Consider the following 21021-nt stretch of genomic DNA (forward strand, 5'->3'; position numbering starts at 1 on the left):
CAATACTAAGTAAACTGGCCTTTTACTTGTCTTGTCTCTTAGCCCCTTTCTCAGTGATTTTACCTTTCCAGCTATTGCCTCCCCACCAACTGTCTCCCACAGGAGCTCCCTTTCCAAGTGGGCAGACCCAGGACATCCATCCCCTGGACTCTTTGGTTCCATTCAGGAACATCCTTCTGCCTCAAACCTGTTCTATGGCCAAGTCTGTACCTCTCCCCAACCCCCTGCTGTTTGTAAAGGAGGTCACAAATGCAGATCTTTAAGGCCTGGCTTGGTCATCAACCAGTTTGTATCACGGGGAAGGAGATGTGTCCGTTCTGCGTGCTGTTAGTGGTGAAAAATCAGACCTAAGACAACCCTACCTTCGATTCCCTCCCTGGAGTTGTTTCAAAATTTACTCCTCTGAAGGAGATATATTCTTCCCCAAATCCTAATGACTGAACTAATTGTATTACTTTATCCATGAACATAGTAGGTAGTTTTCCATAAGCATGTTATCTCTTGTCCTTAATATAGCTCCTGCCTGTTCCAAATTGTTTATTGTAGGCACTTTATCTTTAAATTGTCATTATAAAAGGGAGCTTGCTTTTTCCTATTTTGTTTCACCCGGCATTTCTGTATAGGAAAGGGAGTTTTTTCAAATTCTTGTAGTAACTCCATTTCCCCTGACCATTTTCCAGGATGGTAAATAACATGAGACGGTGGCAAAGAATTTTTACTATTCGGTTTGCAATTTGGGAAAGCTATACTAGTGGAATCTGACAAAAATGATGTGTAACTGGGCGGTAGTGATGCACGCCTTTAATCCCAGAACTCGGGAGGCAGGGCAGTGGATCTCTGAGTTCAAGGACAGCCTGGTCTACAGGACTGACTCCATAGATACTGGGAAACCCTGTCTCCAAAAAAAAAAAAAAAAAAAAAAAAAAAAGGTGTGGCTCAGCATGTCTTCATCATGCCTGCACGTCTTCTGTCACCGTATTTTACATGGCCATTAGCTTGCATTCACTCTAGCCTTGGGACATAATTGCTTATTTCCATAGTCCTGACAGACTATGAAGTCAGTGCTATCGCCCCAGATTCTTTGAACCTCAGACCCTGGACCTCCTTGTAGAGGAATTCCTTTCACATTCTTCTGTGACAGCCCTCTCATTCCATCCGTGTCACCTCCAACACTCCCTACACTAGATCCTTTCAGGAGAGACGGTTGCCATTGGCTCTTCCCGACTGCTAGTAAGCAGCCCCCGCCTCAGGACACGGCTTTCATCAGCTCCACCGCAGGTGCTAAGCAGACATGATTGCTTGAGGTCCCATGTCCTTCTTCCCCTTCCAAGTTCTAGCAGCAGGATGTGTTCCAATGAAGAGTCCACAAAAGCAGAAACGGTTGAAAATGTAATTTATTTTCAAATAAATGATCGTTTTCAAGCAATAAATAAAAACGGACATGTTTGACTCTTCTAGAAAACAAAAAACCCCTATACTATGTACATCCTACAGAAATACAGGCATATCAAATGTAGAAATGACGCCACTCAGAAAGACAGGGCTATTTACACAAGGTACAAGTATTGCATTGTTATCTTTCTGAAGTCTATTGGATGAGTCATGAGCAGGGAGGAAGGGCAGGGCCCTGGAAGGAGGGCTTCAAAACGAACACATACTTTCTCCATCTTTCTTGATGGAGACAAAGTTGAAGGAAATACATCAACACCCAGACACTACATTGAGCCCACTCACAGTGCTCCACAAATTGGTTCCCACGCAGGGGCTCCCGCAAAGAAACCACCTCATCCCTCAGCCAGCTGTGGCCAGTGGGACCACAATGACCCAGTACCAAAGTTCCGCTGCAGCCCGTTTCACCTCTGTGGGAATTCCACCACCCAGAAGCAGTGGCATCTCCAAAACCTGACTGAAACTAGGCACATGGAAAGCACCTAGGAACACTGTAACATATTGGCGTCCGGGTCCTGCTTTATCTGGGCAAGGGTCATGTGGATCTGAGGGGCTTAACATTGCCCAGGCAACTGTGATGGACAACCACTATCAACTACTGTATCATTCCCACAGGCTTCATGTTCACGGCCCAGTCCCTTCCCCCTGGGATTAACTCCCAATTACCCCTCCCTTCTTGCCACCTTCCCAAGGACTCTGAGTCACTTCTCATGGCTTCCCCAGCCGTATGGAAAACCAAGCACAGGTCACAGGGGCAAATGAAGCTGAGAGCCACCTGCTCACCTGTGCTTCAGCCTTCAGACTCCCCGACAAACACCCACGGATGAGACGAGATTCCTGGGGAGAATTGGGAGTGTTCCTCATTCTCTGACAAATATTGAATAGCTTTTGGCCATCACAAAGATGTCCCATCACCAGAAATCAGTTCTTGGGACAAGATGCTGTCTTTTTGAAACTAACCATTTGGAATGTCCCTGGGACAGGGTCTTCATTAGAGCTTATTTCAGGCCATCAAAGAAGCTTCTGGAGAGAGAACTTTTTAGGGTTGTCCCTCCACACACACTTTTTTTTTTCAATCAAACCAATGTCCTATATTCTTAGAGTTTTGGGTCTCATGCTGTTACCAAGTACAAAGAAAATGCCTTTATAAATAGCCCCTTGACATTGTCATAGAAGGCCTGCACTGGGAAGCTGGGGAGGGACAGCTGGAGCTTCCACTGCCTGTGTGGTTGGGATCCAGTCTGAGAACTAGGACACATTTGGCAAACACACTCGTATAAAAAGTGAACGTAGCCTAAAGGCTGCTTCTCTGCCCTCCAGAAGCCCTTCCGTTCTCGGAGCCCAGGGCTTGCCTAACTACAAAACTCTATCTAATCTAACTCTTCGGCGGCCAGGAAGCAGGGGGAAATGGAGGCCCATACAACTCGGGTCCGCCACCCTGGAGCTCAGCTCCTTCGTGCCTTCAGCCAAGCAGCAGAGGCAGGGAAGTAGGGTAGCCATTCCTTCTTCTAAAAAAAAAAGCGAGGACTCTGGACTCACCCAAAGGCAGAGTTTGACCCAGGCCATCAAGACAAGCCATGCCAGCACAGGTTCACAGTTCACAGAGGGAAATAGGACGAACCCGGGCTATCTGGGATGGCAGATGAGAAAAGAGCATTCCACCATGATCGTCACACTGAAGCTTGAAGTTATTTATGTGTGATCGAGAATGTTCACGGAGATCCAGACTCTCAAGTGGGGGGGGGGGTTCCCCAGTGAGGGGGCGGAGTCCCAACGACAACAACAGGAACATGCTCTCATTCCTCATTCCTGACAAGCCTGTAGCGATCTCTAATCGGGCACTCCAAAATACTGTTCCCCAGTACTACAGAACATGTCCCCACCCCAAGCCTTCCCCATAGAAAAAAACTCCATTTGGAAAGGCTCCTTACAGCCTTACAAACGGCCTTAGCCCAGTCAGAACCCAAAACGGCCAAGTCCCCCACAGGATGTACTTCACAAGAGCCAGCAGCCAGCCCCCACCACTGCTGTTCCCCACTCCTCCATACTTTAAGGAGCCCCAAGTCATGGCAGATACTTACTTTTTATTCAAAAGAGGGCCTTTGAAAGTATTCACTTGTCAAGGAGGGATTTAATAAGAATTTCTTGGTATACTTCAAGTAAATTCCTAAAAGTGACAACGTCAATTTATCCGAGAGAGAGAGAAAGAGGGTGGTGATACATTTTGACTTGCAAAATGATTTGGTTTTAGTTCATCTTGAGTGATCTGGCTTTGATGGGGGCCTTGCCCAATCATTCACTGTATGGAAATCTGAATTGCACCCAGTTTTCCCAGAGCACCTCTTAAAATATGGCATCTATCACAGACAATATCCAAATCGTAGGCGAGTTGGAAGAAAACGCTCTAGCCACTACCAAAGGGGTCACTGGAGAAAGGCAGGCTTGTGTGGCTGGGTCACTGTGCTCAGGAACCATCTGTGAAAGTGACCAACCACAGACCTTTCCCTTGCACTACCGCCCTGCCCGCTACTAGGTCAGCATCGCAGGAGGGCGACCAAGCTGACTGGCAGAAACCCAGACACCACTCCCTCCCTCGTTGCTAGCACAACCTGTGTGTTTCCGTACTCTCCCGTGTGACTGCAACAGCAATACATTCCCAATCCACATCACCAGACTCCTGCTTAGACATCCTCAAAGATTCACTAAGCACAATTATTCAGTTGGCGACTAATTAGAAGTGAATACTGCAGCCTACAAGTTATCTAGAACAAAATTCCTATGAACACAGTAGAAGAACAAGCGCATAGCCAGGCACTTCTGGCAAACTGGCTTCCTCCTCTTTCCCTCCCCACTTAATAAAATTGGTTGAGCACTTTTGCCAGGAGCACATTTGTAGGTTTCATAACTTCAAGCCTTACCACTTAAGAAAAAAAAAAAAAATGAGGTAAATTTCTACCTGCAAAGTAAAACCAACACATAAACCAGTCAGTCTTCCCTGGCCGCAGATGCAGCCATTATTGCTCTTGGTTGGAGTGTTTTGTTTGTTTGCGTTTAAGGTGTATTCAAAGTCGTTATTGCCATTCTAGCTGGCCCTGTGGTTAGCCAGGGAGAAATGGATGGGGACGGAGCATGGTCACCTGGCCCCCCACTGGTCAGTCCCTACTTGCTGCGCACACGTGGCTTGTACAACCCTGGCTGGGGGCCACCCCTGCACTTGGCATTCAAAGACAAGCCCTAACAGCTGGGGGACGTGGTGATGGGACTGTGTAAGTACGGCAGGCTACTGGGGGCCGAGTGCACACCCACGGACACTGGGAAGCTGAAGACAAACTGCGAGCTGGGGGTGGGCGTGGCCTTGCCCCTCTCCCGCAGGGGCCCCGAGGGGCTAGCGGCCTCGGCAGCGCAGGTCGTGGTGAGCACCTGAGACTCGAACTGCAGCAGCTGCCCCATGAAGCTGAAGTTGGGCGAGATGATGCTTCGGCGCTGCTTGACGAACTCAAAAGCCTCCTCCAGGCGCACGCGTTTCTTCATCATCAGGTAGGCCAAGCAGATGGTGGCTGATCTGGAGATGCCCGCCTGACAGTGAACCAGCACGCGCCCGCGGCAGTCCTTCACGGCATCTGGGGCAGAGAGTGTGACGTGGTTAGGACCCTTGGCAGACTGCAGGCATCACCACCAGTGCGTGTGGCAGAAGCTAAGACGTGGGAGTGGGTTGGACAAGACGCCCTTGGAGGGTGGGCGCACTGTTCCTACTGGAAAGGGACGGCCCTACTAGACTGAGGATCCGGTCTAGAGTATCTTCTAGACTGAGCAACCACACAGGGATTTTTGAAGCAGACACCCAGGGAGATCACTTGGCAGAGGCCGTTAGATCAAGGAGACCAGCAACTCAAATCTTTTGCCTTCCTCTCCAGACAAAAGTCTTACTTTGGACACATGTGGAGCCATGCAAGGTGACTGGCCCCTCGGCCAGGCATGGGCAATAGCTTCCAACTCCCACCACACACGAGTCCCCATGGACGGGCTTTCTGGTGAAGGGTGGTATTTTGGGTGGAATCCCCCACAGGCTCGTGTACTGAGAGCGCTGTTTGGGAAGTCCATGCTGAAGAAACGGGCTAACTAGGGGCCGGCCTTGAGGTCTGACACCTGGCCCTACTTCCCATGTCCTCTCTGCTTCCTGACTACAGGTTCAGTGGCAACTGCTTCATACTACTGGCACCAGGTTGTCACTGTAAGCGACTACATCCTTTAACTGGAAGCCGGAGTCAGTCCCTCCCTTAAGCTGCTTTGCATCAAATATTTGGTGATAGCAATTACAGCCATACAAGGGGAGTGTCCTACCCTGCACAGCACCTGAAATCCCCACCCACCATTCCCTGGGGTTCCCTCCGCTACCCCGAGGGCAGCCTACCAATATACTCAATGGCTTCCATGAACCAGGAGCTGATGTCCGCCTTGTGGTTATCTTCTACCGGGATGCACTTGTACTGGTAGTGTCCTTCAAAGTGGTTGGGGCAGTCCGAGGAGACATTGAGCAGAGCCGTGATCCCCAGGGCGTCTAGCATGTCCCTGCGAGCAGCATGGTAGGCACTGCCGAGGTAGAGGAAAGGAAGGATCTCCACAGGACCCCCCTGCACCAAAAAGAAACATAAAGACCTCAGTGGAACAGGCGACCGGCAACCCGGACTAAGGCTGGAAGTACTGGAGCTCTCGAGGCAGCAGGACAGCCCACCGACGGTGCAGCGCACTCAGCCACACTGGGAGTTTACTCTGCTAATGCATCACAGAGCTGTGCGCCATGTGGTTGAGACATCTGTTTGGTCTGCTGTGTCTACAATGAACCCACCAGAGAGGAGATGTCTCCGACAAGAGGGGAGATCACAACAGGCCTGATATCCTAAAACATGTGCTAAGATTTACGAGCAGAAATGGTGGCGTGTAACTCCATCCATCCCCAGTCCATCCGACTGGAAGGGTGGGTAGGTGGGCATGGGCCTGAAGATCAAGCTGAGTGTTTTCGGGGCATGGCTGGCACTCCAAGGCCACTGGTACTTTATAACTTGCTGGTATATGAAGGAGAGCCTGGCTGTCATGGGAGCCCAAGCAGGCCTGGCTGAAATCCCAGTACCACGGGGCTGAGACAGAAATAACAGGTTCAAGGGCAACCTGGGCTACAAAGGGAAACCCTGTCTCAAAACACAAACAAAACAAAATACCAGAGGTATCTTCTTTTCTTTTCTTTTCTCTCTCTCCCTCCCTCTCTCTCTCTCTCTCTCTCTCTCTCTCCCTCCCTTCTTACCTGGGGATAATAAGAGAGAGGGAAGAAATAACTCAATACACCTGACCTAAAATTCCACCATGATACTGGGGGTTCACCACCCTATCTTCGAATTAAGGAGTTGTATTTGAGCCAGAAATTCAGAACTCTGAAAAGAAAGTTCCTTCGCGCTCCCCTGCACTGCCTGACTTAACTCTGCCCAGGGTACTACTACACCTACCTGGTCGTGCAGTGGGGTCCCACAGGAGCTGCAGCCCAGGTCCAAGGACTCAGTGGCACTAGGGGGCACAGGTGGTGGGATGGCTGCCAGGGTCTTGGTTTTAGAGCAGAATTCTGGGTACTCAGAAGAAAACCTCTCGTAGCCACCTGTGAAGGAGAAGAGTGGTTCGGGTTAGTGGAGCCACAGAGCCAGAGGGAAGGAGGACAAGGAGAGCTGTTGGCTCGGTGTGTGCCACTAGGTGGCGCTGTGGGTCTAGCGATAAAGGCTGCCGAGCATTTCCCAGAGAGGTTTGTTTGGTCAGAGGGCCTTATGTAGAACCGGAGGATGCTGAGGACTCCAATTTATGGCCACGTCTTTAATTTCAGATAAAAATGCAAAGGAAGATGTACGAGGATATGCCAGAGGGACTTTCTAGAGTGCCACGTGCCATGAGGGACCCATGCGCACTTACTTACACAGCCAGTCAGTGGTGCCCTGGCCTGGTGAGGATTCCCATCTGGGATTCCCAAGCGTCACCCTTTCAGATAGTGGAAAGAATGGGGGAGGGGAAAGACGACTTAGAATACCTCACCAGGAGCCCTTTTGAGTCTGAGTTAGAGCAGAGACCAACTGCACTGTCTCTACTAATAGGGCCACAAACAAGAGGAAACCATCATCCTTCACACAAACCTCTTCTGAGGCATAGGTTAGGGGCAAGAAAAGACTTCCTGACCCAAGTGTGCATGAGCCCAGCAAAGTTTATCTGCAGCCTCTACTGAAGGAGGGGTTTTGTAACAAAGAGATAGCTTATCTGGGACAGCTGGGTGCTGTCCCACGAGAGCCTGAGGCACCAGAGCTAAGAGCGCGGGCCTCATTTTCCGGTGACCTCCAAGACCAGAAACCATACCACTTCAATGTAGCCTACAGGTCAGGATCAACCACTCGAGGACAGACCCACACAACAAAAATGGACAGAAACGGTGAGCAGTAGGTTAGCTCCTACCCTGTACCTGGCCCTGCTAGAAAGCACCTCAGCAGGCCCTATGTCCTCCAGCTGTTGGCAGCAGCTACCAGGGGGGTGACATGTGACCAGTTAGTCAAGTGCCTGGCTCCAAAATTCCAACCCCTAGAAAACTGCTTCCAGCGGCCACATCACAAGGGTTTTTCAGAAGCAGGGCACCCGGCCCCCCCCCCCCATCCCCTCACCGGCGGCTTTGCTTGCCCTCTGCTCACTCCCTCCGGATATAGAAGGATATCTCTGTGGTCAGAGTTCTTCCTGCTGAGTCACCGTGGCCAGCCTCGGGGGGGGGGGGGGGGGGCAGGCAGACCTGGTCTGCCAGCTATGAATGCTGTTTGTGGCCTCGGTGGCCACAGCACCCTCCCCCTCCCATCCGAAATCTTTGTTCTTAAAGCCACCCCAAAGGGGTAGAGATGAGAGGCTGAGGGATGAACAATAGAGGTCTGTCACCAAAGGCCCTTGGTCTCGGCCAGGAACCTTACGTCTATGCCCCCACCCCGAACACCTTCATCAGTAAAGGTCATTTGTCCCTCTGTGTACCTCTTCTGTAAGACTTCACATTTTAAACTATCTCTTTGTCTATTAACATCCATTTAAGCAATCAGAATACTTTGTTTTAAAGACTGAAGCTACCAGTGGTTCTTGGCAAAAAGCTTCCCACCCAGGAAACAAGCTCGCCCGGCCTTACCTAAAAATAAAGGGTGGGGCTGACCACTGGAACCCAGATTCCAAGGCACAGTAGCAGGACCCTCCAGACAGTCTCAAAGCACCTGCGGAAATATCCCCACCCTCCCGATCATAGAGGGGACAGGGTCGCGCCAGCCTGAAGATCCAGAAAGAACATGAAGGCTATGAAGACAGGCCACATCTCGGCCTTCTGCGTCACCCGCTGTGGCTGTGCGTTCTACTACCGCTACCCACCACCCTCTAACCTCCTGCTCCTAGTCGGTAAGAAGTGATTAATCTCCCCTGGCATGGAATTCCTGGCAGACTGATGTGCCTGCCTGGCAGAGGCACCTTGGGAGAAGAGCTGCTGGCTTTGGGGAGCCATGGCTGTTTGAGGGCTGCAAAGGCAAGCACAGAGTTGTCGCTTACAAGGAGGAAGAAACCATTAAGTCCTTGCCTCCCATGGCCACGCCTCTGTTGAACCTTTTGGATGATACCTGGATTACTAAAAACGAGATACCCCAAACAGGGGGTCCACCCGATATGCCAAGCAGCCCTGTGGCAAGCATGAGGGGCTCCAGGGTTATACAGAACAGACAAGGAAGCCACCCGGGGTCTCACAGGAAGGTTAAGGGGAGGGGCCAGCCTTGATGCCAGAATGATCATCAGGATCAGTCTGCTCATTCACACTGGCCTTTCCCTTGGGAACTCTGCTGGCTTCCCCAGGTGGGCGATCAGCCTTCTCCTGCCCACACAAGAGATCAGAAAGGAGTTCTGCTGGCGCCTCCTCAGCTCTCCTCAGCTCCTGCCCAGACCCAGGCGTTCCCAGAGAGCATAAACGTCACATGTCGCCAGAGAAAAGCAAACTGAGTAGCAGAATGTGCTGCATTTTAAGGGTGTGACAGTTTAGGGGATGTCCACCGGGGTGCAGGAAAACAACCCACTTCTTGATCGCGATGTAAATGTAACAGATCTGGCTCGAACTCATGGCAGTCTTCCTGCCTCAGACTTCCCACTCCCCAAGTGCTGGGGTTACAGGGATGGGCCACCACCCCGGAGCAGTGTTATCTCTTACAGTGTGTAGGGGGACTGCCGGAATACCTTCCCATCAGCCCCTCCTAGCAAACCCCATCTTCGTGCCAATACCACAAGGGCCACAGCCTTTCTAACAGTCAGTTTTATCCAAAACTTAATCCACTGTACACAAAAGGGTCAGGCTTTCCCTGCACCTTCTGCACAGGTCCAAGAAATGTGGAAGCCAACAATGATGGCATATCCCAAGTCAGTCTGGCCATCTCCGAAGCACTGGGCACCTTCTGAATAGAATTTCCTAACATGCCAATGAATTTCAACCTGTTTTTCCTAAGTCCTGCTGAATGTAATTACCTAACAGATTTCTGAAAGGTATTTAAGCATATACTTCCTAGGGCTGGGGTGAGGTCCAGTGGTCGAATGCTTGCTGAGCACATACAAAACAGCAGGTTGGTCCCTAGCACTAAGGGGGAGTCAACAAATAAAGAACTTAATTTCCCCTGCTTAGACAGGAATGGCCTGTACAGGGCTTGCCTGAGCAGCAACTACACCCCCAGTTAGCTCCAAGACCCTAATTCTTTTACACGCAGAGCGAAGCATTTCAAAGCACAAATCACGAACACGGGGCCTCCTGGCCATAAATTTTCCACTCTAGTTGGCTGCTGGGCCCAGCAAGAGTGGAGCTAATATATGGGAAAGCGCTTTGTAAGGTTGGTGCTGGTAATGCCACCGTAACAGGGTTCCCAGAGGGGAGTGGCTGTGGTGGCGACTATGGCCGGGGATCTTAATGGGGCTGCCACTTTTTCCTATCATCCTGAGCCACCATCTTGCTCGGCCCAGAATGGAAGTCTAGGTTGTCTCAAGGTCATATGCCTTTGGGGGCCTCGCTTTAACCAAGCAGTCTTCAGACCTAAGTGGGCTTCTGGCTTTGTGGTTCCTTCCCAGGCCTGCTGGCTGAACCCCACCCCCACCCCAAAGCTTCCCTAGCTCTCTCCTGCAGTCAGTCCCTGTCCTCCCAGGCTCTCAGTTATGTCCAGCAGGCTGGCCTGTTACAGGGTGACTTGTCTTCCAGCCCTGTTCCTTCTGCCAGGAACTGTCTCCGTAAGAAAAACAGCTGTCCAGTTTTACAGGTTCTGAGCATCTAAAGGAATTTTTTGGCTCCTAAACGACCACCTTTTCCTGCAAGGTAAAAAGCCCAGAAGATTCTGAGGACCAAGGACAAACTCCACCAACTGCCTCTGGCTTCTTTAGTCAGTTACCTCGGTTGGCTCCAAACACCTAGAAGCCATTTATTGTAATGGTGTAGCCAAAGCCATTAAGGCTTGGAATTCTTGCTTGAGACCTACCAATTTTATAATCCTAACACTCCCCATCTTTTCCTTTTTGGGACACAGTGTTGTATTTACAAACAGAAAAAAAGCCAGTCATTCTCCCTCTGGGTAGGCAGGAAATGTAGGCAACCCCTTGAGCTAAGCTCCAGGATGGCACTGGGGAAGCTGGAGATAAGAACGGGAGAAAGAGAGACAAGCAGGCACCAGCAGAGGTCCTGGTCTCCGACACAAGGCGGGGTCAGATCAAAGGCCTGGGGGCAGGTGAGTTTTAACCAAGCAGGGAAGGTAGACGGACCCACCCAGCTGCTCCAAACAGCCCCCTGGATAATGCTGCCATGAGGTTGGAATGAGAACTGAAGTCATGAGATAAATCCTAGACCGGAGGGAAGATGAAATTGTTCAAAGCAGACCCTGTGTGTGGAGCAGACGGGTCAAGAAATTGGTAATCTAGCTGCCTCAGCCTCCAGGTTACTGAGATCATAGGCATGCACCAACCACATGCCTGAAATCAGTGTGTGTGTGTGTGTGCGCGCGCGCGCGCGCGTGTGCATGTGACAGATTAATTCTGACACTGGGAACGCTGGCAGCAAAGAATTCTTAGTACTCCTAGGGTAAGAAATTCCTTCTGTTTGTTAAAAGTCAGGCTATCCTAAAACGCACAAAGCCAAACATTTATGGAGGGAAAGAATCTCAAAGATATATACGGAGGATAAAAATCTGAAAAACTTTAAAAGTTTTAAGAAACTGTCCTTAAAATGCCTTATACAATTTTAAGTTAAAAGTATCTCCCATGATTTTTACTAGCAAAGTAGAAAACATAAGATCTTAGGTAACTGCTTTTAACAAAACGTGATTGATAGCAGCAAACATACGGGGCTAAAATACGTCAGCGAAGTTTAATTCCTGCTTTTGAACCCTTGCTTGTGAAAATCCACTGTTAACTACTGACAATGCGTAACAAATCACCCTTTAAAGTGACCAAAAAAAAAAGGAAAATTGTGATTTCTTTTAAAAGCAACTAACGGGGGTGCGGGTGGGTGGAAGATGACAAAGATCGATTGCTTAGGTCAGGAAGGACAGAAGGACAGCATTTCTGAGACTGTTGTTCTGTCTCCTCATCCCAGGGATGCAGGGGCACCCACCACATCTCCTTCCCTCTTGTGCACTGTCTGCCCCGTTGCTCAGCCAGCAGGAGGAGGCCTGGATTCCCCAGCTGAGCCAAATTATCCCTTTACTAACTAAGAACAAATCTATCAGGCCTCTGGGCCATGATTCTCTCCCACCAAGCCACCTCTTCCAGGCTGGCACCCTCTCCCCGGTGGTGGTAGCGGGGGAGCGACATGGGGGAGTGTTAGTGGCCATGACGTCTCCTTCCTACAGCAGACATTTTCTTGCTGCCCTCTCTACCGAGGCCAGTCCATAGCTGGCAGAAAAGAAGAGGGACGAGGTTGTGGCTCAGTACGTACATTCACATAAACTAAGGCTGGCAGATGGACGCTCTGCTACCTCTACAGAACAAGGGGCAACAAACATCCCCCTCCACCCCGGCCCTCATTTTAGCCAAAGTCAGTACGCAGAACTTCTGGCTGGGACTGGTGGTGAAGCTGGGATAGCAGCTGTTCCTAAACAGATGAAAACAAAGCAGTCCAGGCCTCAGAGGACTGGGAAGTGGCCTTTTGGCTTTTGATGAGCTGGGGAGAGCCTCCCTGTCCAATACGGACAAGCGACAAGGGCTGGGAAGGCAGAGATCAGCCTAGCACAGCTCAAAGGAAATGTCTTTCTGTGGACCAGGCATCGGACCATGGGGGGGGGGGGGATTGTCATTTTGCCCAGAGGCCACCTGTCCTACCGGGTTTTACGTCAGTATTTGTCCTGAAGCGTTTCTCCGAACTGGCCTGGCCTCCGGGTCTCCGGATCCGAAGGAGGACCGGCAGAGTGCCGCGAGCCACGAGATTTAACCTTTAAAAATACGCTTCCTTCTCTAGGCGCTAGGCGCCAGGTCCCAGAGCCTGCGGCCCGGAAGGAAGCCTTAAGGGCTCAGCTAAGGCCCACAGCTGCCGCTCCGGGGCGGTCCCCACCGGATTTCATCCAGGAAGAAAAAAAAAAACAATCCCTGACTCCACGTGGGGCTTAAATGCTCCCAAAGCTAGAGTCGGAAAGCATAGCCCCGGATTTCTCAATCTCAGGGCTGAGGAACCCCGGGTAGCCTGGACTCCTCCCCGCCCCCCCGGGAACTTTCACCCCAAGACAGTTTCACCTTTCCCACCTCCAATACCGATTCGGGGAGAGCCGGCAGGCTTAAGCAACAGCACAGACGCAGAGCCTGGGGTCCAAATAGGACCCCGCCGAGGGGAGGACATAGGACCTGCGCCTGACCCGGGGCTCCGGGTACCGCGTGGGGCTCGGCTTTGACCACTAGGCGGTCGCTAAATCCGGGATGAGTCTTCCCGGCAGTCGCTCCTAAAAATGCTCTAGGGAGAAGGCGGAGAGACTAGGGACTCCCCTGGAGGAGCAAAAGGCGGCCCTCGCGGAAAAAGAAAGAAAAGTCAGCAAAATCGCCTTAGCAGTTCAGCCTCGGGTCAACAGCAGCGTTTCCCCAGCAGCTGGCGGGTCAACTGGTCAGGAAACAACTGCGAAGAACAAAGCCCCCCGCTGTTCCGCAGGGCCAGCCCTGCTCGCCCGCACCCAGCCACTTTCCCGGTGCTTTTCCGACGGGACAGGAGAAAGGGTTTCTCCCCCAGACTCACTTCCAGTGACGAACAAGGCTCCGAGAAGAAAAGTCTACTAGAGGGGAACTTCGACAGGGAAAGGGGCGGCTCTTGGAAGGCGGGGAATCCGAAATACCTCCCGGGTTCAAAATTAAGACCCGACCCGAGCGAAAGAATGTGCGGAATGCAGCGGCCGGAGGTAGGGGCGCAGCGCGGCAGGGGGCGCCCGACCCCCGCTCTCGCCGCGCGTTCCGCAGCCGGAGGCCCGCACAGCCGCCGGGTTGGCAGGTGCTGCGAGCCAACGGTCCCTTTCTCCAGGGACTGGGACAGTGTGCGATCTTTTGGGGGGGATGTCTGACTTCTAATGACAAGCCACCTCCTCTCCGGCCGCCTATTTAGGCCAGGGTTCGCTTCTACCAGGCACGCGCCGCTAGCAGAGAGTGGAGAACGGTGTGTGAACAAAAGGTGGTGGTCTCCGCTGCCTGGATTAACAGGAGGCGGCGCGGTCCTGTCCGGTGTCCTCCCTATACAGCACACTCCAGCCTCCCCGCTCCGGGAGCCTATGTCTAGCCCGGGGCAGGAGAAGTTGGCTGCCTTCCAGAAAAGCTCTGAGTTGGGGCAACAGGAGACAAGATAAGAACGCTCCCCAGATCTGCAACCCAATTCTCCTTCCTGTATTTACCAAAGGCGGAACTGTGAACGAACTCTAGAATCAGATCCCACCTCGGCGTTCACCTTCCTCCACCTCCCTCTAGGGTTCTCGGGGCCACACCGAACCAACAGGCCTCTCTTGTCCCTGTAGGACTTACGAGCGGGTTCTCAACACTCGAAACTGGGCTGCGCAGAGGAATCGCTGCCAGCTTCCAGGCCAGAACCGTTCTTGTCAATAAACACGGGAACTCTAGGAAGCGTGCAGATTGCAGGTGGCTGGAGACACACGCCAGCACGCCCCCCCACCCCAGACTTGGGCTCAAAACCATGGCAAGACCGTGCACACTGACCCGCACGGGGACTCCCGCAGCCCGAAGTCACTCGGGTACTTCTTCCCCATGCCCCGCAGGGCGCAGGCCGCCAAGTCCCTTACACCTACCTACCTACCCCTCAGCTCCCTCCCGGTCGTCTACGTTTACCTTTAAGCAGGCAGATATCTGTGCGCTCGGCATTACGGCGCAGCGCCTGCACGACCAGCGACACGGTGCTGTCCTCGCGAAGGCTCTCGGCGCGCGGGCTGCGCTCGTCGTAGACGATGACCGCCGAGTAGAGGCCGGAGCGCAGGCGGGCGCGCACTTCTTCCTCGGCGGGCAGAATCTGCTCCAAGCTCACGGAGCCCTTGGCCCTCCGCCTCACGATGGTGTTGCAGCGCACGTTAACCGAGCCTCGGATGTAGCCCGCGCTGTGAGCCAGAAACGGTCTGCAGTCCAGCAGCAGGCACTTGCCGCTGCTCAGCAGCCCCAGGGCGCCGTGGCCGCTGCTGCCGCCCGCGCCGCCGCCGTTCTCGTCTCGGTTCATCAGCCTTTTGAGCACGCTGCAGTCCATCTCCCGCAGTTCCTCCATCGTCACCATGTCGCCGGGAACCGCAGCAGCTGGGGAGCTGGAGAAGACAAGGGCACCCAGGCCAACTACAGGAAGGCGCAGGCGAGGGCTAAGAGGGCGCCTGTCGAAGTGGCCGCAAACTTGGCCCCAGCCTCTTCTCCCCACACCCCTTCCTCCTCTCGCAGCTTCGACGTTACATAGCAGTCCGAGCCTTCTCGGACTTTAGAAGCAGGCAGGTGCGCGGCCCTCGGGGGAAAAGTGACCGAGGAGGGGAGTGTGTTTACGAGAGGGCTCCCCTCGGTTTGTTGCCTCTACTGTGTTTTGCTAGCTGGGCTGCTCCTGCCGCCACCCTCTCGGGCGCCGCTGTTCCACGCAACACCCCGCTAGAGCTGCGCGCACAACCCCAGCCAGAGTTTCCTCCTCGGCTTAGAGATTTATTAATGCTCGCCGGCTCTCCTGGGGGAGGGAAGACTCATTACTACCTCGGCAGGCCCCGCCCCCCGCGCGCGGGCGCCCCGCCCCGCCCCGCCCCCACCCCAGCTCGTGAATGGAGCGCCGGCCCCCTCGCACCCAGTCACGGGAACTCGACGTCACAAAGAGAGGAGTAAACAGGGCGCTCGGTGCTCGCTGCCAGGCCCATTCATAAAACTAAGACCTAGAGGAAAAAAGAGGCAGCCTCCGACCCGCCCGCGAGCCGGCAGCTCCCGGACTTTGTGAATGGAGCCGCGGCGCCTCTCTGTGCCCTTTCCTTAGCCCCGGAGCTCAGCGTCCGCGCAAAGACGGTAGCGGGTGGCGACGCCGGCCTAACCGAGGCCTGGGCTCTCAGGATGGAGGTCTTAGCCTCTGCGATCGCCTCCCTCCTCCCCTGCCCCCGAGTCTTCTAGGTCTCCCCTCCTGCAGCTCAGTGGACCCGAGCGCTGAGCGGCTGTCACCCCGCAGAGCTTGGGCACCTCCTCTCGCCGGACTTTGTTCTTGAAGTCCTGCCGGTTGCGTTTCGTTTTGTTTTTAATGCCATTGATTTCCCAGACGTTCGTTTTTAGATTAGCGTGATCGATTTCCAGCCTGATCCATTATATCAGCTTTATAGCTTCCCGTGGAACGTGGGCAAACCTCGATGTAGAAGATGAAAGGGGAGGCCCTCGCGCCAAAGCCCAGTAACAAAAGAGAAGTGTAGAATTTGTTACTTTACAACCCAGAGGGGGGCGTTAATTAGCCGAATGGTGTGCCTGTGCGGGAGAGTTGGGCTGCACTCCGGCCCCAGCTTCCTATAACGTGTTTATTTAACCATGGTTGGGGAGGGGAGAATAACCCGACGTTTTCCGTTTCGGGGGAAGTCCTCGCCTCCCTCTTGGTCACACGCGAACTGTCCTCTCAGGAAATGACTATTAGGGTCCACATTTGGTGCTAAGGGAGACGGTGAAAAGTGTCCATGCGAAGACTGACCTTTTGAACAAGTCTGATTAGCTCGGAAAAGATTCGAATTTCTACATCCCTGTTTCCAGATCACCTAGTATCCGCACCCAGGTTTTACTTTGCCAGAGGCATTTAATTTCCCAAGGGCTTGCTTTTGGCAAGAGGAGAGGTTGTGCGCACACGCGGTGGGGACCTTACAGAAGCCAAAAATTATTCTGCCGAGATCTTGCCAAGTCTTGTTAGCAAGAATTAATCACAGAACGAGGGAATTACGGGATTCGCTCGCGGCCTTGGTGGCGGCGAGGTCGAGTGTTCCATTTCAGGTCGCGGGTGGAAGAGGGCCGCCTCAAGGTCCTTCCTGCCCAGTTCTGCCCTCTCTACTCTTGCCCTCTGCTTTGTTCCCTGCGAAGCGGCCCCTCCTAGCTCACCTCCAGCACCCAGCACCCATCTCCAAGGCCTTCTACCTGTTCTCCTTTCCACGTGCACCCTGAAGTCCCCGACACCCCTATCTGGGTCCAGTGGGCTGTGTAAGACGCTGAGCATCCATGGAAATCTTTCCATTTTGCTTCAGGATGCAAAATGGGCACTGGAATGTTACTGCCTTCATTTTTTTTTTATTTTGTTCATGGATTTTTTTTCCAATTAAAAAGATAAATGTGGATTAATTTGTAGCTGACATTTTTAGTGACCCCCGTCGCGCCTTAAATTTTGGCTCCTGGAATGCGTGAGCACACTAATCCGGACTCCGGAAGGAGCCACAACACCAGAATGACACAGGCTGCCTGGGGCAGGGTCTTGGACACTCGTCACTCGGGCTGGGAGGGCAGGAAGGACGCGCCACCCCAGTGAGGAGGGCAAAGGGGGCTGGATTCGGTTTCTCTTGTTCCAGGGTGGGGGATGGCTGTGAGGACGACTAATGGTTCCCCTCTCGCTAGCCCGGCTATTCGTGGCCCTGTCCTAGGCATCCCTGGTGCCTCGACAGCCGGGACCAGATTCGCTCTTGTGGGGGGCGGCTCCCCAGTTCACAAACCCAGCGGGTACCAGGCCTCAGCTCCCGGAGCAAGGAAGCACAGACTGCTTTACAAGGGCGTTGACACAACGTTTCTCCAAAGAGTCCAAGCCAGGTCTGGACCGATTTCACACGAGTTACGGGGGGGGGGGGGGGGGGGTTGTCCCCAGGTGGCGCTGGCCACGCTCGGCTAGCCTTTGTCTCCCCTGCACTAGGGGAGTCCCCCTCCCCCCGCCGGCCAGGCCCGGGCCCAGTGCTCACGTGGCCCGTAAATAACAGTCAAATCCAGGTTGGTGCGGGGAGGGGGGGGGGATGCCCACCGAACAAAGGGCTGCCTCTGCACCTGACAGTAATCCGTGCTGGAGAAGCCCATAAATCGCGTAGACGAGTCACACTCAGGGGGGTGTAAGCAGGCGCGTGTGAGTGTATGTGCCCACGTGTGCGTACCGGCGCCTGCGCGCCTGTTTCGGGGGTGGGGGTGGGGGGAGCCACTTCGGACTTAGTACATTTAAGCCAAGAGAGGCTTTTGTTGAGACGATGTTGAATAAAACAACAAAATCCCTTTCCCTTTCCCCCAGTTCAGGAATTGCCTTCGGTGTGTGAATGTCAGCAAATGAGCTTTAAATGACAGCATTGTGTTTACCCGGATGCTGTGTGAGCACCCTAGATAATTTTCTTAATGGAAGCGTGTGAGCCATTTGGTCCACAGTTAGGTGACTACAATGTAAGGTCTACCCAATAGCGGCTATAGAGAAGATACAAAACTAGCCTTGGATTGGTCGTGAGAAATTGAGGGGTGAGAAGCATTCAGTTTACACAGGAACTTCCTGCGTCAGCTTGTCAATAAAATCTTTCAGAAAACAAAGGCATTTGGGGGAAGATGGCTTGAATGTCGTTTCAGAGTTAATTAGGAATATCTGCAGGGACTGGGGTGGGATTTCCCAGTTTACGTTCAAAAGTAAACCTTGGGGTGGAAATGCTTTGAAAATTTCACTTTGACACGTGAGTCCCCTTGCCTTTCATCAGACAGTTCTTAGACCGACCTTTTTAGGGTGTCAGGCCTCAGCAAATCCCTGCGCTTGTTTAAGAACCTTTCTTTCCAATTAGAAAGTTTTGTGATCTGGGGATTAGAAGCCAGGAGTGCAATCCCCAGAGAAGACTGTGGCTTCTATTCTGGTTTTGATGCTAACCTTTGAGTCACAGCCCTGCCACAAAGTAACTGAATAAAATTTAAAAAAAAAAATCATGGATAAATGAATAATGGAGGTGAGGATGCGCAGTTGGTTGGATCCCCTGACTTCTGAGCCTTTTTCCTTCCCCTCAACTGCACAGGAAGTATCCTTTTTACCTGAACCTGTTTGGGCTCTGATAAGAAAATACAGGTAGGAACTGGAGTCCAGCTCAGGCTCCAAGCCGAGAGAGGCCCCACACGGGTCCTCAGACAGCACTGACAAACACTGAACTGAAAATCCGTACCTCTCCTTCCTACCCACCTCTGCTCCTCAAGCTGGAGTTTGAAGGCCTTGGGGATCTTCAACACCTGGCAATCAACAAAAGAATTCAAAAGCACAACCTAAACAGAGCTTCAGTCTAGTTTATGAGATAAGATGGGGTTCCGTGTAACTCAGGCTGGCCTGAGACCTGCTGTGCGGAGGAGGCCATCCTTGAACTCCTTATCCCACCGCCATGCCGTAAGACTATTGAAATAATGGATTCCAAAGAATTCAAACTTCCCCGGGAAATTGTGAAAGGAAAAGTCTGATGCCCTAATGCCAGAAGGAGAAATTTACACGGAGGAGGGGATGTTTCACGGGTTATCAGACAACTTTTTAGGACAGACTTTGCAGCCAAGACCATGACGGAGACCAAACCTTGACCAAGTCTATTAATTATGCATGCCCTTTGCTCTCTATCTAAACGGAAACCTCTGTTAGCACCTGGAAGACAGACTGGGTGGCACTGGGTCTCTTCATTTTTTCTTTCCAATGGGGCCACAGTGAATAAATCTGTCCCTGCTGTTCCCTCGGATCTGCCTCTTTGTTGGTATACTAGGGACGGGGTGGATGAGCCTGCCTTGTCGGATGAGCCTGCCTTGTCGGGACTGCCAGAGTCCACCCTCCGAGTCTAACATCTCCACAAACATTACCTCCATTTTGGAAGTTCTGGGATTACAAACGTGTGCCACCGAGTCCATCTGATGGGTCATTTTAGTGCTGACTTTCTTTTCAGTGGGTGGCATTGTGCTCCCTTCTAATGGCTTAAAATGCTAGGCTTCCGGGGAGGTGATTGTGGAAAATGTTTAGCGATTTGATAATTCCTCCATCAAAGCTATGTTCCCATATTTACCTTAGTGGCCTTAGGCAAGATGTTCTCCCTTAGCCAACCTTTCTTCGCCCTGAAAGTGAAGCTTGGGCGAGAGTTTCCTGTCTGTATGACTCCGTATGTGTTTCCAACCCTGTACAAAATGATTCTGAGCAGGTGAGCTCCTCTCAATTCCAAACGCACTCTTCCCCACCGTCCCCACATCATCCTCCACAAAGCCAAGCACACGACAATGCCATGCCAGAAAGACAATCTCCAGCCCCCGTCACTCCTTTATAGGATATATAGACTTAGAGAACGAAGCTCACGGGCTTTCTTTATTTGAGACAATCGTTAATTTTTCAAACATTCGAATGAAAGTTCGAGGGGGGGGGGCGGAGGTTGTTTTGTTTTGTTTTGTCAGGTGGGTAGTGCGTGACCAATGTTAGAACGCAGGGGGCTGAAGAATTGGCGAGTTGGGAGAGGTGGGCTAGCCTGGAGGGGGCTACATAGATCATGCCTCAAAGGGGGAAGATCGGGTTTTGAAAACAAATGGATGTGCACTCAGCCTAGTCTCTGTCACTCTAGCTGTGCGAATTTTCTTCTTCATCCATTCATTCACTCGACAGACGTGCTAGCCTCAGCATAAGTAAGTGTGCCGAATCATCATGATGCCTCCCAACTCGTAGCGGGAACCAGTAAATATCCTTATAGAAGAGCAGATAAAGTGCCACAGAGAATCAGAAGAGAAAGGAATTGGACTGTATTCAGATTAGGGAAATGAAAGAAACGGAATGGCCATGAATAAGGTATCCCTGGCCACTTAACTGTTACCCCTGGAAGGCAGCCCTCGACTTCTCTCAGGAGTCTTCAAAAAATACAAATAAAGCCCGTTGCCTCACCGCTGACATTCATTCTGCCCTTGTGTCTTATGTTCTTCTCCTTTTATTTGTTAGCATCTCTCTTCCCCCAGTGGATTTTGCCTGCTAAAAATAGACAAGCAATTGTCTGCAACTACAAGGGAAGCAAGATGATGCAAAAAGCCATGCGAAAATCGACCCACAGGGCACGCACGAGCTGGCTT

At 52.2% G+C, this 21021-nt stretch overlaps 1 protein-coding gene across 3 annotated transcripts; it reads right to left on the reverse strand.

Annotated features, from left to right (window-relative positions):
• Window positions 1-1376: 1376 nt before the first annotated feature.
• Window positions 1377-15680, reverse strand: Dusp4 (dual specificity phosphatase 4). 3 transcript variants are annotated; one of them, XM_048456575.3, is made up of 4 exons: window positions 14812-15680; window positions 6948-7093; window positions 5861-6080; window positions 1377-5069 (listed from the first exon to the last, which is right to left on the reverse strand). In XM_048456575.3, the coding sequence occupies exons 1-4, from the start codon at window positions 15242-15244 to the stop codon at window positions 4684-4686; spliced, it is 1185 nt and encodes a 394-aa protein (XP_048312532.1). In that variant the 5' UTR covers window positions 15245-15680; the 3' UTR covers window positions 1377-4683. The 3 variants fall into 3 exon arrangements, with proteins under 3 accessions (XP_048312532.1, XP_085536931.1, XP_085536932.1); XM_085680805.2 differs by lacking the exon at window positions 14812-15680 and adding an exon at window positions 13721-13872; XM_085680806.2 differs by lacking the exon at window positions 14812-15680 and adding an exon at window positions 12823-12948.
• Between the last annotated feature and the right edge of the window lie 5341 nt (window positions 15681-21021).

Source organism: Myodes glareolus, chromosome 23, assembly GCF_982192425.1.
Source record: "Myodes glareolus chromosome 23, mMyoGla1.1, whole genome shotgun sequence".
In the NCBI taxonomy this organism is placed as follows: domain Eukaryota; kingdom Metazoa; phylum Chordata; class Mammalia; order Rodentia; family Cricetidae; genus Myodes; species Myodes glareolus.

What these genes read in the sequence shown, in the direction of transcription:
- Dusp4 (XM_048456575.3), bottom strand. Translation starts at nt 15,244, where the DNA reads ATGGTGACGATGGAGGAACTGCGGGAGATGGACTGCAGCGTGCTCAAA. An exon ending in GGACCCCACTGCACGACCAG is followed by an intron (nt 6,081 to 6,947) that starts GTAGGTGTAGTA and finishes TTTTTGGTGCAG; the next exon opens with GGGGGTCCTGTGGAGATCCT. An exon ending in GGAAGCCATTGAGTATATTG is followed by an intron (nt 5,070 to 5,860) that starts GTAGGCTGCCCT and finishes TCTCTGCCCCAG; the next exon opens with ATGCCGTGAAGGACTGCCGC.